Source organism: Ursus arctos, unplaced genomic scaffold (genome assembly GCF_023065955.2).
Source record: "Ursus arctos isolate Adak ecotype North America unplaced genomic scaffold, UrsArc2.0 scaffold_19, whole genome shotgun sequence".
NCBI lineage: Eukaryota > Metazoa > Chordata > Mammalia > Carnivora > Ursidae > Ursus > Ursus arctos.
The window spans coordinates 1,650,053-1,666,530 of NW_026622863.1; the positions used below are offsets into that span (position 1 = coordinate 1,650,053).

At 56.1% G+C, this 16,478-nt stretch overlaps 1 protein-coding gene across 1 annotated transcript in view; it reads right to left on the minus strand.

The window, feature by feature from the left end:
• Positions 1-1,305: 1,305 nt before the first annotated feature.
• The window catches only part of BANP (BTG3 associated nuclear protein), a 129,940-nt gene continuing 114,767 nt past the window's right edge, over positions 1,306-16,478 (minus strand). Inside the window, exon 13 of the mRNA XM_057314076.1 lies at positions 1,306-1,956. Within this exon, the coding sequence (XP_057170059.1) occupies positions 1,903-1,956 (54 nt within the window). The 3' untranslated portion in view covers positions 1,306-1,902. The remainder of the gene's footprint in view (positions 1,957-16,478) is intronic.

The window sequence follows — 16,478 nt, forward strand, 5'->3', positions numbered from 1 at the left end:
CTTTCTCGGAGCTCTCTGGACGCGCTGTCGGAGGAGCCTCGTGACTCAACCACACCCGCGTGCCAGCCACAAGGTGTTCACTTAACCGGTTAGCCACGGGCTTGGTGGCCGTCTCTACCTCCAAAGCCACACTGGGCCTCCTGCCCTCGGCAGCACCGTGACTGGTTTTCCCGTGGCAAATGCGATCACGCGTCAACCATTTCAGGCCTGGCCACCGCTTCCAAAACAGCAGTCTCCCAAGGCTGTGGGCTTGTGGGCTTCTCCGTTTAAACCAAGAGCTCTAGTGTGTAAATGAGGCCTGGGAGAGCTTTATTAGCAGAGACCTGGCAGGCCAAAACCAGTGGTTTCACCTGTGGGTGCACAACAGCGCCCCGGCCGGGGCTCGGACCCCGGCGCTAGTGTGCTCCAGACGACCCAACCAGAGTCTCGGGGCTGTGGCAGGACCACGGGCTTCAAGCTCCCCCAGCTGTTCCAACGCTCGGCCACGGATGAGCGCAGCTGGTGTACCCACAAAAACTGTGATCCAGGCACTTCAGACAAGGCCTCTTTCTTCGCGGGGCAGACAGGACAGGTCTCCTGCGGACGTCCGTGGCCAACGCTCGGGAGGAGGCGAGACGCAAACACCGGCCCCCGAGGGGTGCACCTGCTGGACTGGTTGCCGTCACGTGAAGGTGGCAGGTGGCCTTACTGCCTTCCTCACGGCGCTGCACGCTCCAGAACCAGGTGAAGACAAAACCTCAGAGCGGGTAAGAGATGCTGAGCAGCGTGCAGTGACTCTGAGATCTTAGGAAGCATCTGAGGGAGGAAACAGGGATGATTCCGTCTGTCCCTGGTCCACAACTGTGGCGCATCCCCTCATCTGTATCCTGTGCGGGGGGGGGGTGCTTCTGTCGGTATCGCTGCGTAACAAGTTGCCCCAAAGCTTCCTGGCGTGAAACAGCAAATGTCACTTACCATCTCTCACCCTTTCTGCTGACTGGGTGGTTTTCACATGTGCTATGCCCTCCTGCAGTCTCATCCGAAGGCTGGACTGGGGCTCCTCACTGGCCGGCAAGCTGACTGGCTCTGGCTGGGGCCTCAGCTCCTCCCCACATGCCTGCTGAGGGTCCTCACAGCAGGGGGCTGGCTTCCCCCACGGACCGAGCGGGGAGGAGCTGCAGGCCTCCTACAGTCTCACACCAAGGAGAAGCCCCGTGCTGTTGCTTCCCCCATGTGACACTGCACGTGCAGCCCTGGCCCAGGTGCAGTGTGCGAGGGGCACGCACAGGGCATGGACAGCACAACGATGGATCACTGATGCCACCTTGGAGGCTGGCCCCACAGTCTGTCCTGAACCCCAAATGGTCCCCATCCCAACCATTTCTTATTTTTAGCACTGTTTGCCACCATGAATGAGAAAGATATTTTCAAACACAGAAGTGTATCTCCTTGATATCTCACCGTCCTCTGTGGGGAGCTCCTCTCTCCCCTCATGCCTGACCTTACGAGACCCTGGGAGAAGCCTCCCTCAGAGCTCCCCCCACAAATCTTACTCCATCATTCAGCCCATTAGTGCAGGTTTATTTTCCATACTGCTGCAGGCAACAGCACTGCTCAACTATATAACTGGGACCTGGACCCTCTTTCTCTGGAAAGGGCTGGACAGGGCATCCTTGCTTGAGACCCCTTGTGCAGCTGTGGGCTTACATCGGCTGGATCTGCAGTCTGGAGGTGTGGCTGGGGCAGCAGGATCCCTTCCAAGGTGGCTCCATCATGAGCTGGCAGGGTGGGGCTCTTGGCCACAGAACTCAGCATCTCTCCAAGTGGCCTCTCCATGGGCTGAGTGTCCCAGTGATGACGGACATCCTTCAGAGAGAGCGGCCCCGAGACCAAGACGAAGCTGCAGCGCCTTCTATATCTGTCTCAGAAGTCAACTCCGCCAGCTCTACCCAATTCCATGGGCCACTTGAACTGGACCTGATTCAAGGCGGGAAGATGACAAAACCAAGACGCATGGGTCAATGGGGTCATCGGAGAGCCTGACCACCACAGAGCTGTCTTAAAGAGGGGGCCAAACGAAAGAGATTCAGAGAAAAGCAATGAAAAGGTCCAGGGATGCAGACTAATCGATCTGAAAATGACCAAGTTAGACCAGGATGGTGACCAGTGTGAAATCACCAAAGGTCAGCTGACGATGAGCACACAGGAAGAGCCAAAGTCAAAATCTACCGGCTGTCTTAGCCCCACCATTCCCTATCTGGGGCTGTGACTGTCACACAACTTCCTTACCAGCAGAGAGATGATGGTGTCTGACCTCTCTTCCACACTCAATTGTCTAAAGACCAAAAGAGTAATAGATAGAACAGTAAAGTGCCCAAGAGTTGCGCTGTTATCATTAACTTATTTATTATAATTATAAATAATAAGGCCCTTTAAAAAAATCACAGCTTGGGGCGCCTGGGTGACTCAGTTGGTTGGGCATCCGACCCTTGATCTGAGCTCAGGTCTTGATCTCAGGGCCGTGAGTTCAAGCCTGGTGTTGGGCTCCACACTGGGTGTGCAGCCTACTTTTTAAAAAATCACAGTTTATTTATGATATAATTCACACGCTACACATATCACTGGAGTTTAGTCTACCACCAACACCAGAGAATACAAGGTCCTTTTCACCCTTGAGATGGTATTTTCAGACCACAGAAAGAAATACCAGTCAAGTTAACTAGGGGGCTCCTTAGCCCAGGGGGCATGAGGAACCATGAAGTTCAGGTTGAGAAAGGACATCTGCGGGAAGAGATGTCTGGACACACGAGGACTGAGCCATCTGTGCAGGAAGATGGCGAGAATCAGCCCGCAGCCTTGCGGTTGGAGCAACTGAAGGCTGACAGCCTGTCTGGAGGGGCTTGGCGCCACAGTGAGAACCCCCTTCCCAAACCCCAAGCACCCCTGCTTCACTGCCCAACATTCCCTCCTATGTTCTCTTGCTCCTACAACAGCAAAGGGCACCTCTCCTTTCAAGGCAAGTTGTTGAGTGGTGAGAACCCCTGTGGCCAGTGGCATAATTCTGCCCCTGCCCTCCTGTAGAGACTGCCCAGCCCCTGCAGCGTGGCCCCTGGGGCCTGTTCAGCCTGCAGGATGGGATGAAGCCTTGGTCGGCCACGAGTTTGGGGATTTAATGCTGCCCCTCTACCTGACCCTCCTGGGAGACCTTCCCTCTGTGCTGGTGGCTCTAGCCAGGCCATTCTGCGGCTGGATCCAAGAAGAAGGAAGCGGCTGGGGCCTTCCAGGTCAGAGCACCAGCAGTCAGATGAGCAAATGCTAGCTGCAGCTTCTCGGGGGCAGGTGTGGCCTGGGGGTCGGGCAAGGGCCTTCACAAAGGAAATGGGCCACAGGTGGGCATGATTTTCCTTCTGATTAACCACATCCAGGTGGAGGAGATGGGCCGCCTCTACAGCAGCAGAGGGAGAAAGGGCAAGGAAACACTGCATAGCTGGGTGTTCGGATGTGCTTCTCCCCACCGCTTTCCTTGCTGCACGGTGAATCCTGCGAGCAGAAGGCCCTGCTGGCCCGAGCACAAGGGCATGGGATGGGGCTGTCTTGTGGAGTGAACAACTGGGGACGAACTCCAGAAAGCAGGACGTCCTGGCGACCCCTGGACACAGTCTGCAGCTCTCTGTTGCCTGGCCCTGGATCCGAATGCCAGCTGTGCTAAAACACTCTGTCCTCTCACCTCCATGCACTTCAGGCTGGAGACCTCCTGCCACTGCCCGCTGCCCCCGGCCCTGCAGTCGGGAGTCTAGAAGTCTGCAGCGGACACCCAAGCCATGATTCACAGAATCATTCTGGACACAGAGAGGGCTTTTCAGCTTTTTGCTCTTACTAAGAACACAGCAAATGCCAGCAGCTCTTTCAGAAATCTGTTCAGAGAGCCTCAGTGACAAATTCTGTTCTGCCTTCCGCCATCAGCCACATCCCCTGATGGGCTCCGACAGTGCCATCCAGGAAGATGGTTCCTACGGGCCATGCAATCCTGGCATAGATCAAGGAGGAGTTCTGTGCATCGAAGAACTGAAAATGTGGACCGCTGGACAAGGGGAGCAAGCTGACAACCAGCTGACCAGGGAAACTCATCAGCAGATAAATGTACACACAGGCACGTGAGCGAGTGGTGTGTCTGTGTGGACACACACACACGGCTGGGGGCAGGGACATCCCAGTGCACGGGGCCTGAGCACCCGTAGCATCCACATCTTGGTTTCTAAATACCATCTTCCACTAACAGTGACCAGGACTCCTTGCAGAGATGGGCACTTCAGTCTGGCAGGGAAGTGTCACATGCTTCTGGAACACCTGGCACACTAGGCAGCCAGGGAGCCAACCAGGAGCCCAGGGGCTGTCAACACGCTCGGGAGCCAGCGTGGCGGGGCTCACCGAGACAGACAGATGATACTCTGTTAAAGAAACACTAGTTCCTGGGGCGCCTGGGTGGCGCAGTCGTTAAGCATCTGCCTTCGGCTCAGGGCGTGATCCCAGCATTCTGGGATCGAGCCCCACATCAGGCTCCTCCGCTATGAGCCTGCTTCTTCCTCTCCCACTCCCCCTGCTTGTGTTCCCTCTCTCACTTGCTGTCTCTCTCTCTCTGTCAAATAAAATCTTTAAAAAAAATTTCTAAAAAAAAAAAGAAACACTAGTTCTTGAGTTCAAACTCATATAAACGAATAAATAGAAGTTTGAGGAAGCATGAAAGGTTCACATAGATTAAAGTACTTTTCTACAAAATCTTTTTTAAAATAGAGAAGAAAATAGTAATTTGCAGCAGAAGGCACCTGGCAAACACCACGTTAAATAGTCAACATTCCCATGACCAGTAACGGGATGAGCTGAAAGTCTGCCCCCTCCCTCAATGGGCCAGCCAAGAGGCATAGCCTCAGTTCCTGCCCCATGGGAGTCTCACGTCCAGGAGACACCAGACACCCTACAATATGGACGAGCACCAAGGCCAAGAGGAGACAAGGCACTTGCACGGATTGAAGGAGACGGAGTGCACATGGCAACCTGAGGCAGAGCACAGATGGACAGACAGACCTCTGCTCTCTGGCCCAACTGGGATGGGGTTCACTGGACTTTCCATTCCGATAGCACACTGAGCCTTGTGGGAGAAGGTCTGAGTTTGCAGGAGCCAGGCCCACACACCAAGGTGCTGGGCAGTGCAGGGCACGGCGGGCAGCTGTTGTCCGGGGGCACTCCCTTGCTTTCGTGGGGAACCATGATGCGTCATCCGCATCATGTCCACACAACTTCCCCTCTCTCCCGGACCAGTGTTACCCCTGCGTGTGGGGCTGACCCATCCACATCCTCAGCTCTGCCAGGCTGCCCCCCCCATCCTCTCCTGATCCGAGCTGAACCCTCACCATCCACTACATGCTCTGCTGCCTGGGGCCTCAGGCCACAGGAAGGCCCAGGCTGGAGGAGGGCCAGGACGTCCCAGAGGGGTGGTGAGCGGGGGGGGGGGGGGGGGGCAGGGCATGGGTTTGAGCAAGGCCCCGAGGGACAGGCATGCCCCTTGCACCCTGAGCGTCCACAGGAAGCCCGTCCAGTGCCCATTCCTCCAGTGGCCACTGCATGCAGACATCCCTTCTCTCATCTGCCCCCCAAGTCCTGGCCAAGGCAAGGAATGGATGCCATGCAGGTGGGAACCAGCTGTGCTCTGACAGACACCTGGCCTCACTGGAGAAGTGGGGGCCTTCGGTATTTTCTTCCTCCCCCCACGTCCTCCCCACTCCCTCCCTCCTCACTCCAACTCCCCACAGGTCCTGGATCCTACCTCTATCCACTAGATGCCAGTAGCAGCCCCTGCCCCAGCTGTAACAACCAAAAATATCTTCAGATGTTGGCCAATGTCCCACAGGGGGTCAGAATCACTCCTGGTTAAGAACCTCCTACGACCCACCTTTGTACCCTGTTAAGCTGCAAGGCTCTGGCACCCACGACTTACTGGCGAGATGATGCCCCCGGCCTCGCCACTGCGAGGGAGAGAGGGCTGAGGCAGGGCAGGGCGGGGAGCACTCGGGCCGTCCCCCAGGCCCCTGGGGCCTGGTCCTGGCTAGAGAAAGAAGCACGAGAGTAAAGCAAATTTTACTGAGGACACACGAGATCCATCTGCAAGGTCTGTGGCAAACTGCAACAAAGAGCAAACATAGGCTTTCCCTGTCATCAGCAGCCATGGGCCCGAAGTCAGCTACACCCACGGCACTGAGGTCATTCTTGAAAACCCACCAATCCCAGATGCGGTGACAGGCTGGAGGAAGCCAGCAAGAAAGATGGAGCTGCTTAGCTGTGATAAGCCGGGTCTGGCTCAGCGGAGGCCTGGAGCTGCCCCAGGCCGGCCGGCCAGCATGAACTCGCTGAGGTTATGCCTCATCCTGGGGCAGGCGAAGAGAGCCTGGGATCCATGGAGAGGCCTGACCCCCACCCACTCGGCCTGGCCACCAGTCAGGGGCCCCTGTGTGGTCACACCCACAGGTCCTTGCAGGAAACAGGGCCAGCAGCCAGGGGGAGGGGCCGGACCCGCAGCTCACCTCCTGCTGACAGCCTGGATGGCCTGAGCAGGGCTGGGCAGGACGTGGTCAGACAGAGTGACCTGAAGGGTCGGCACCCAAGAGCTGGTCAGGGGTCTCTAGAGGGTCTTCTGGGTCCATTTCCCTGAGAGGCAGGGCCCAGAGGGAAGCAGGGGCCTGCCCGGAAGCGAGGCCTGCATCTGTCCCCCCCAGGGAAGCATCCCCCAGCTCTGGGGTTTTCAGCTCAGCCCACAGTTTACACGGACTAAGTATGGCTTATTTGGGAGGGTCAGTAACCAGAAGGGTCCCAGGGACAGTGCATAGGAAACGAGCTGAAAACCAGACCCACTGCCCACATTCTGGTCCCATGACCGTAGCCCTTCCCGCTCGGTCCCTCAGCCACCCGGTTCAGAGAAATTTGGGAGCTGGTGACGAGGTGAAGGGCACATCCAAGTTTTGTGGGGCATCTTCAAGAAAAGCAATACCCACATCATGCAACCCAGACTGGGCACAGAGGTGAATGCTTATCGCTCCTGCTCTGCCGGGCGCCACAGTGCCAGCCGGCGTCACCACCGTATCCCTGTGGCCCCGGGGCAGTCGGAACATCCTGTGCGCTGTGCCTGCACCCAGGACAGTAGGCAGTGGCTTGATTCTACTAGAAGAGACAGCAAGCCCATACACATGTCCCCCACACCGTAACACTGCCCCTCAGCCAGGACCCGGACACACGGGAGCCACCACAGTACCAGCACCAGCGGGGGGAGGGGGGTGCAGTGATGGCGGCCACAAGTGAATGCAGTTTGGACACCTCACGATGCCAGCCTTATGGAAGATTAAGGGCCACGGGAGGACGGCCATGGGAGCACAGCCATGGTAGCATGACCACCAAGGGAGCACGGCCATGGGAGCACGGCTATGGGAGCACAGTCACCATGAGAGCACAGCCACTGTGGGAGGACAGTCACCATGGGAGCACAGTCATGGGAGCACAGTCCCCATGGGAGCACGGCTATGGGAGCACAGCCATGGGAGCAGTCACCATGGGAGAACAGCAATGCGAGCACAGTCACCGTGGGAGCACGGTCATGGGAGCACAGTCACCGTGAGACCACGGTCACCATGAGAGCACAGTCACCATGAGAGCACAGCCACTGTGGGAGCACAGTCACCGTGGGAGCATGGCTATGGGAGCACAGTCACCATGGGAGCACGGCCTCACGGCCATAGAGACACTGGAGCATGCAGCACGGGCCCCTCCATACACCTCCCTGCGTCTGGCACAGGGCCGCCCCACACAGGTGGAGCCAGCAGCCTCGTTCCCCAGCCTCGATCTCGGTCCCTCCTGCATGGCCGGGTCCTCTGGGAACCCATGCAGAGGTAGCATGACCGTGAGAGTCCTAACAGCAATGCTGACGCCCTCACTCCCGGGCTGCCGGCGGGCACCCCTTCCGCTCCGCCGCACTTCCTTTTTTTTTTTTTTTATTTTAAAGATTTTATTTATTCACTCGACAGAGATAGAGACAGCCAGCGAGAGAGGGAACACAACAAGCAGGGGGAGTGGGAGAGGAAGAAGCAGGCTCATAGCAGAGGAGCCTGATGTGGGGCTCGATCCCATAACGCCGGGATCACGCCCTGAGCCGAAGGCAGACGCTTAACCTCTGTGCCACCCAGGTGCCCCTGCCACACTTCCTTCTGCAGGTAAACCTCAAGGCAGAAGACGAGCAGGGCTGGAGCAGAGACGCTGCAGACTTTACATTTGTTCTGGGCGACTCTCACTCCTGCCCGCGGCCACGACGCAGGGTTTTTGGGATGACAGTAGCGAGGGTGGCCGTGCCAGAGGGGCACGTGACGCTCTATGTGGGGTGGGAGCCGGAAGCCCGACGCTCTCCCATATCAGATGAGGAAGCGGACAGAGGAGGCGTGGCAGCAGGGGCCCCGCTCGGTCCCTGTCCCAGTCTGTCCGCCCGCACACGGGCCACTCCTTCCTGGACGCCAGCCCTGCTCAGGAGTGTGGCCAGTGCCTCGCATGCAGCCGGGGGGGGGGGGGGCGGGGGGGCACCAGGAAACCTTGAGTCTGACCGGGCAGCCCTAGGCTAGGCTCCACCTACGCCAACCCTGAGATGGGGACCTGGGGCTCTGCTCACACCGGCAGCCACCCTGGAGGGTGAGGCCCTCCTCCTGGTGCCCAAAGCCAAGAACAGGACAATGCTTCCCAAGGTAGCCACCATGACACAGCGGAAGAAAGTTCCCTCCAGCTCCTGCCTCGTGCTGGGGCCTTCCACCCTCTGCCTGGCGCAGTCCGGAAAATAGAATCCAGACTAGTGACTTCAGATGGTTGCGCCTCGGGGATGTGGGGACAAGCCCTTCTGAAAATGAGAATATGGGGGCGGGGGGTTCTGAGCTGTGAGCCCGCCCGGCCCGGGGTGAGCGGCCGCCGCAGAAATTCCTGGCATCATCCGTGGGGGGGTGGGGGGGAGAGGGAAAACGCTCTCCCGGAAGACCGTACCAGCAGTGTTGCTGCTGAGACACACGTCCTCCAGGCACGCTGACACCAGACTGCGCGCCAACCACTCCGGGGTGCTGGGCGGGCGGAGACCCACCGGCAGGATCACGTGGGGGAAGGCACGGAGGGGGCAGGAGGCCGAGATGCTGAGATGCTGCCCGAGTTGCCTCACCTCTCTGGGCAAATGGGGGCGATTTTCATGCATACCTGGCTCATGAGGCCACAGGCGGGATTCCGAGCGACGACACAGAGAGAGGACTCCGCGCCACTCGCGGCTCTGAGGCCAGAGACACAGCAGCTGATGGATGACAACTTCAGGGCAAGGCCCCACGCGCCACGCCATCACGGAACAAGCGTGGGTTTCTGGCTTTGCTGTGGTCTATGCCTCACTGTGACCTCCTCCCCACGCTTCAACGGCTGGGTCTGGAGCTCAGGAAAAGCCCATTTGCCTCTGGGCAGAAGAGGCAGACGGGGGTCACCGGAAGTCCATGTGGGAATCACGGGGGAGGAGCACAACGGAGCAGCTCCAGCAGCTTGGGGTTGGGACTTGAATTCAAGGTCAAATGCACATCTCTTAAATCAAGAAGCCTGGACGGTGCCCAAGGCCAGTGCCAGCGAGGGCAGAGGGTGGGGAGCAGAACCCAGGGCCCCCAACAGGACCACCGTTGGGATGGGGTGTGGGCAGCAGGAAAGATGCACCCGGGCCTCTGCCTTCTCCCGCCGCCATGTCCAGCCCGTGCCTCTCAGGCCAAGTCAAGCAGGAAGCCGTGCCCTGGGGGCGACCACCCGAGGGCAGACGGTGAGCACCGCCCACTCTGTGGGAAGGGCACGTGCACCATGAGGCCTCTTCCACCTCTGACTCCAATTTTCCAGGGCTGCCTACGAGAAAGAGGCCACTCCCTCCGCAGGGCAAGTCGCCCTCCGTCCTCCTGTTGTGCTCAGGCACGAGACCGGGACAGGGCTCTTCCCACCGAGGAGCCATGCTTGGCCTTCTTTAAACGTGTCACTCTCCTCATCGCTAACGCGGGCCTCAGTTGGCTGTGGTGGCCGAGCCGTGAGCATCCACAGTGGCTCATGGGAGTGGCTGTCGGATTCTGATGGTCTCAGATAAAACCCAACACCTGTCTGACCATTGTGGGTGCCATGTGCAGGGAAGGCCTGGCTCGATCCCAGGGGCCAGAGCACGAAGCCTGCCACGGCCCCAGGCCATGCTGCCCTCACCCCACTGCCGGCTGCCGCCCACCCCTGCCCACACCAGACCCACAGCTTCCGTGCATTCCTGTTTCCACTGCCCTTGGCCACAAGCACCCAGAGCTCACCCTCATGCATCTCCCCAGGGCCTGTCAGTGCAGGGCGGCCCGGGCAGAGGACCAGGTGGGCTGGCCTTACAAGGGTGCATGGTGGTCTTGCGGGAAGGGCGGGAGGCAGAGTCAAAGGGCAGCAAGGGCATAACGTAAGGGAGCATCCCCAGGGGAGTGAAGACGGGGAGACGCACCAGGCTGGCTGAACGCGAACGGAAGGAATGATGAAACAAGAGTCCGCCGGGCAGTGCAGGGTCTCCCAGTGGACGTGCGACCAGTGAGCCAGCGGCTTCTCCCCCAGCTCACCAGGGGCAGCTGCAGGTGCAGGCAGGCGAAACTGCAGGTTTTCCAGGTTTGGGGTTTTGCCAGGGTGAGTGATAGAAAGTGGGTGCAGGCAGGAGTAGAGGGCACACCCAGGGCAGCAAAGGCAGGGCTGGGCCATGGAGTCCAGGCTGGGGGAGACGGACCTGATGTGGGGTGCACGGGTCCCCTGGTGTCGGGATTTGGGGGAGTGGCCAGCAGCACAGGAGACAGGCCAGGTCCAGGACAAAGGGTGCTCTACCCCATCGACGCGGGCCAGGCCCCCCCCCCATAAAACATGTGTGTGTCTTTAACTGGATTTAGAAGCTGGAATTTCACATACGGTAAGCCCATGTGATGGCTTGTTAACGGTTCGTCTTCAAGCGCTTGCTGCTGACCCACAGAAATGCGGTACTTTGTATGTCGACTTTGATCCCCCAAACACTGCCGAGCCTTAACAGTTCCGTTAATTTATCTTCAGAAATTATTTGGAACGTTCTAGAACGCAGTCACGTCCTTGTGATGAGTCTCTCCCCTCCCACTACCTGTCACCAGGTGGTGAGGGCACCCTGGCCGTGCTCCTGAGCCCTAGTGACGTGGCAGCACGCCGACCGCTGTCCGCTGTCTGTGGAAGCCCCGACCACGTTACGGAGGTTCCCTTTGTGCTTCCAGAATGCTGACCGTCCTCATCTCCTCCGTCTTCAACGTTCCGAATGGGAGATGTCCATCGAGAGCTGCTGCCGTGTCTGCTGAGAAGCTCGTATCTTCCAAGTGCTGACTTACGCTGGGCGATATTCTAACATTAAACCAGGCTGCGCTCACGAGCTGAACGCCCCTCAGGCGCCCCACCCCAGCGAGGGGTCCACGGGGTCCTCCTCCCGCACGCTGCAAGGCAGCAAAAACACGGCGTGGCCGCTCAGCTGCCCTGCTGGATCGCGGCTGCCCCAGGAGCGACGCGGCCCCGACCGCGCTCCTGACTCGCCTGGACCCTCGGTGCGGAGGCCGGCCCTCCCGTGAGCGCCCTGCACACTTCCCCGCTGTCTGCACTCCAAGCAGAGCCCCCCACCGTCCCCCTACTTCCTTGCCTTCTTCTGCACTGACCGGCGGCTCTTCTGAATTATAACTCCCCCCCCCGGACCCCGCGCCCCGCCATTCGTTTGGACGCTATACGCGGTTTCTAGGCCTGTTGTGGATAAGGGACTACGGCTTGCAGGACCCGAATCCAAACGTAGTTGTCTCCTGCGCTCCTCCTGCATCTTCCTCCACAAAACTACGTTTAAGCCCTACAGACGTTGTTTTCCCCAGTACAGGTTTTCAGGCCACTAACGTATTTGCACTTTCCCTGCTCCTCAGGACCGCCCGTCTAGGGTCACTCTCCCTTTGCCAAAAGGACAGTCTTTAAAACTCCTTTCAGTGTGGGTCTGCTGCTGGCAAACTTCTGTCTTTTGTTTAAAAAGCAACCCTCTAGGGCGCCTGGGTGGCTCAGTCGTTAAGCATCTGCCTTCGGCTCAGGTCATGATCTCAGGGTCCTGGGATCGAGTCCTACTTTGGGCTCCCTGCTCGGCAGGGAGCCTGCTTCTCCCTCCCCCTCTCTCTCCTCCTCCCACCCCCGCTCATTTGCTCTCTCTCATAAATGAGTAAAATCTTAAAAAAAAAAAAAAAAGCAATCTCTTAAAATGAAGAGTGAGAGAGAAAAGTGCGCAGCGATGCACCTGTGATGCCAGGCTCCCCGGGTCAGTACGGCCTCCCCCCACCACCCCGAGGGAGTCTAACACCAGTGGCTGCCCTGCCTGGTCTCAGAACAGCACAAATGGGGTCACACAAGCCGGCTTGGCCTCCGGACTCACTGTCCTGCTGGGGACACGCTCACGCGGGCCGCTGGACCGCTGGGGTGCACGTGCTCGCTTGGGCACGAGGCCCGGGACGGACTCCCGCCCGCACGCGTCGTAGCTCACACCCTTGATACGGTGCATCTTTTAAAACTTCTCTACTGACGCATCTTGTGGTGGCTTGGATTTGACCAGGGAGAGGAGCACTTTGCCAGATGTTCATGGGCCATTCGTGGATCTTCTCTTGTTACGTGTCTGTTCATGTGCTCCCATGACAAAAATTCATTAATCATTATGTCATTCAGTAGCAAAGATGACGCTTACAACCCTCGTTTCTAGAAATGATCAGAATTCCCTCCTCCATCCATTTGGTCCATTTAAACATAGCACTGTCTGTTTACCTTACAGGTAATAGGGAACCTCACGACCCTACTGATCCTGGGTACATGCCCTCCGTTGGCTAAGAGGATGGAAAATCCCTAGCCCATTATGCTCTTCTGCCCTGTCTCCAGCAGCGCCTTTGGATGAGCCAGAGTCCTCCACCTCCGGGCATCTCCTTCCACTCCGTACTTCCATATCCAGGGTAAGAAACCTCTGGAGCTCCAAGCTCATGAGGGGAACGCCTTCGTTCCTCCTAGGAGTTACATGCTGCTCCCTGCACATGCTGCCCCACTGATGTCGGGACCTGCTGTGGATGGGGTTTCACAACGGCTCCCCTGTGCGTATCGAACTGATCCAGAACCACCGGGGACCACAGCGCCCTTCCTCCCTGTGCTGCGTCGTTCATCGCTCGAGGAGAAACCCTGCTCCGGCGGGTCTGCCCACGGCGCCTCATCCCACCCCGATGCCCTGCGGCCACACTGTCCTCCAAAGTTGTTCAAAGTCTTCAAGACGGTCTCTGCCATTCTTGGCCCTTCGCATTTTCGAATACATTCTAGAACAAGCTTGTCAATTTCCACAAAAACTCCCTGCTTGGATTTCAGTTGGAAGCACACCGAATCCGCCATTTGGGTAAGAACGGATACCGTGAAGCTTCCAATCCACGAATGTGCCAGCGATGTCCATTCGTTAGGTTTTCAACAGGACCCTACAGCTTTCTGTCCCGGGTATCTTTTGTTAATTTCTACATAATTTAAGTGCCTGAACGGCTATAGTAAACAAGGGATCATTGTTGATTTTCCTGGTAATTAGAAATAGAATCAAGTCTTGTACGTTGAGCAGGTGGCCAGCAACCCTGCTAACTTTACTCACGGCTTTTAACAGCTTGCTTATGGATTTCTCTGGATTTTCTTCCTCTATAACCGTATCTCTGCAAATAATGACAGTTTTATTTCTGGATTTTCAAGACTTACACCTTTAAATCTCCTTCTCTGGCCAGGTTCTGTGGTGTAAGGACAAGAGCCATGCTGGGTAGCCAGCCTTGTCTCAGCCTCACCTCGGGGACAGAGCGGCCGGTATCTCCCATTAAGCAGGGTATTTGTCAGAGTTCTCGGTTGATTAAATTAAGGAAGCTCCTTTCTGCCGCTAGTTTGCTAAAAGCTCTCTTAATCATGAATGGGAGCTGAACCGTACAAATGATTTTTCTGTTTATCAGGATCATATGGCTTCTCTCTTCATTAAAGTGCTGAATTACACTGATTGATTTTTTAAATATACAAACCTGCATTCCTGAATGTAACCCAACTTGCTCATAACCTATTCATAACCTATTACCACTCAATATTAAGAAATCCAGCTTGTTTCCAAGAGACTGCTCTAGAACCATCTTTCCTTCTCTCTCTTTCTCCCTTCCCTCCTCGCTTTTTCTTTGAAACACCCTTATCAGGTTTGTGCATCAAGGTTACGCTGCCTCATAAAACAAGATGGGACATGAGCCTTTTTCGTTGTCGTTCTGTGGAATAGTTTGTAACAGACTGCTGTTCTTTCTTAAGCATATCTAAACACTTAGCAGTGATGTCATCTGTGCCTGGACTTTTCCTTGTGACTACAGGTGAGACTTCATAAAGATGGGAGCTACTAAGAGTCCCATCAGCAAGATGGCAGCACGGCGGTTTCTGGCGCTCGTCCCCTCCTGGAAAAATCAGTTTGAACAACTATTCCCACAGGAGGATGCCTTCCAAAAGCTAAGGAGCATGGGTGAGATTACAGCATCCCGTTGGTGCACAGCTAAGAAAAGATAGCTTTGCGCTGAGACAGACACGCGCCTCAAGGGCGGGGTGGGGGCCAGGTACGTGCCTGAATGCCCCAGAGAGTCCAGCACTGGCCCGCAGGGAACCCGGGGTCCATACCCAACCCTGCAGACCCGGGCACCAGGCCGCCTGCCCGAGGACTCCAGCAGCAAGCCCGCTGGAACACCACCAGATGGCTCTCCCAGGTTCCTGGATGGGCTAACTGTGAAAGGCTTCCCTGCCAGAGCCCGTCCGTGCAGACCGGAATGGCTGCTACTTCTTCAAATGTCCAGACACCAACCCAAGGCCACAAGGGTCACAGAAGATCATGGAGACATAACACCTCAGAAGGAAACCAACAAAACGACAATGACTGACCCTAAAGAAAGGGAGGGCTATGAAGCGTCTGGAGAGAATGCAAAATAACCTTTTCAAGGAAATTCAGTAAACAACAAGAAAACACACACAGACAATCAAACAAAATTAGGGAAACAATGCATGAACAACAGGAGAAAGAAGTTCAGCAAAGAAATAGAAAACTTTTTTCTAAAACCAGACACCCTGACCTTGAAGAATACAATGAGATGGACCCTCAGCAGAGCGCTTCAGTGACGGACGGGTCCAGCAGAAGAGGCAGCGGTGAGCCAGGAGACACGTCCCCGGATGCATCCAACAAGGGCTGCAAACAGGAAAGGGGAGGAAAACCCAACGGGAGCTCCAGGAGAACTTCCAGAGAAGCCACGTGCAGGACTGAGTCCCAGGAGGAGAGAAGCAGAGGGGTGGAGAGAGCTGAGTTCAAGAAAGACATGTTCACAAAGCTCCAAGACCCCCCAAATTCCAACCCCAGACTATCTTCTCCAGGACACATTATAATGAAACTCTCTAAAATCACAGGGGAAAAAAGGCTTAAAAGCAGCCACAGATTAACTTGTGCACCAGGGAACCCACACAGGCTCTCAGCAGAGTTGTCTACAGAAGCAATGGAGGCCAGAGGCAATGGAGGCCGGAGGCCAGCGGGATGACGCACGCAGAGCGCTGAAAGTAAAAAGCTGCCAGCCGGAAGAGCCAGCAGAGGTGTCCTCCGGAAATGAAGGACAGAAAGCCATTCCAGGAAGAACACAAATGGAGGGAGGTCATTACCTCGGGACTGCTTACGAGAGGTGCTAAAAGGAATTTGCAGGTAGAGATGGACGAACACTAATCAGTAACACAAAACAGACGAAAATACAGGCCACGCTGATGCAGGTGGGGGCACAAATTCAGAACACCCTAACACGCGTGCTCATGTGCTCATTACTAACTCTAGCGCAAATGCTGAAGGACAGAAGTATTAAAAATAACTGTCTGGGAGCGCCTGGCTGGCTCAGTCGGAAATGCATGTGACTCTCGATCTCAGGGTCATGACTTCAAGCCACACACCGGGTGTAGTTTACTTAAAAACAAACAAAAACTAGCTACAATAATTTGTCAATGAATACACAACATAAAACGATATACATTGTGACATCAAAAGCATAAAATGGGATAAGGATAAAGAGCAGTTTTTCATGTGATTGGAGTTGTTATCAACTTTAAAAAGATGTCAAGCTAGCTTCACGGTAACAGCAAAGCAAAACTCTAGAAAGGGAACGGCATCAAAGTGCAGCACCGCAGAGAACCGTCGCTTCGTGGAGGAGCACAGGAACGAGGGACTACGAAACATAAGGAAACAATTAATAAAAGCACTAGTAATTCTCTTAATTACTTTAAATATAAATGGATTAAATTACTCAATCGAAAGACTCAACTACATGCTATGTAAAAAGAGACCCGCTTCAGCTTTAAGGACGCATAGAGGCTTGAAG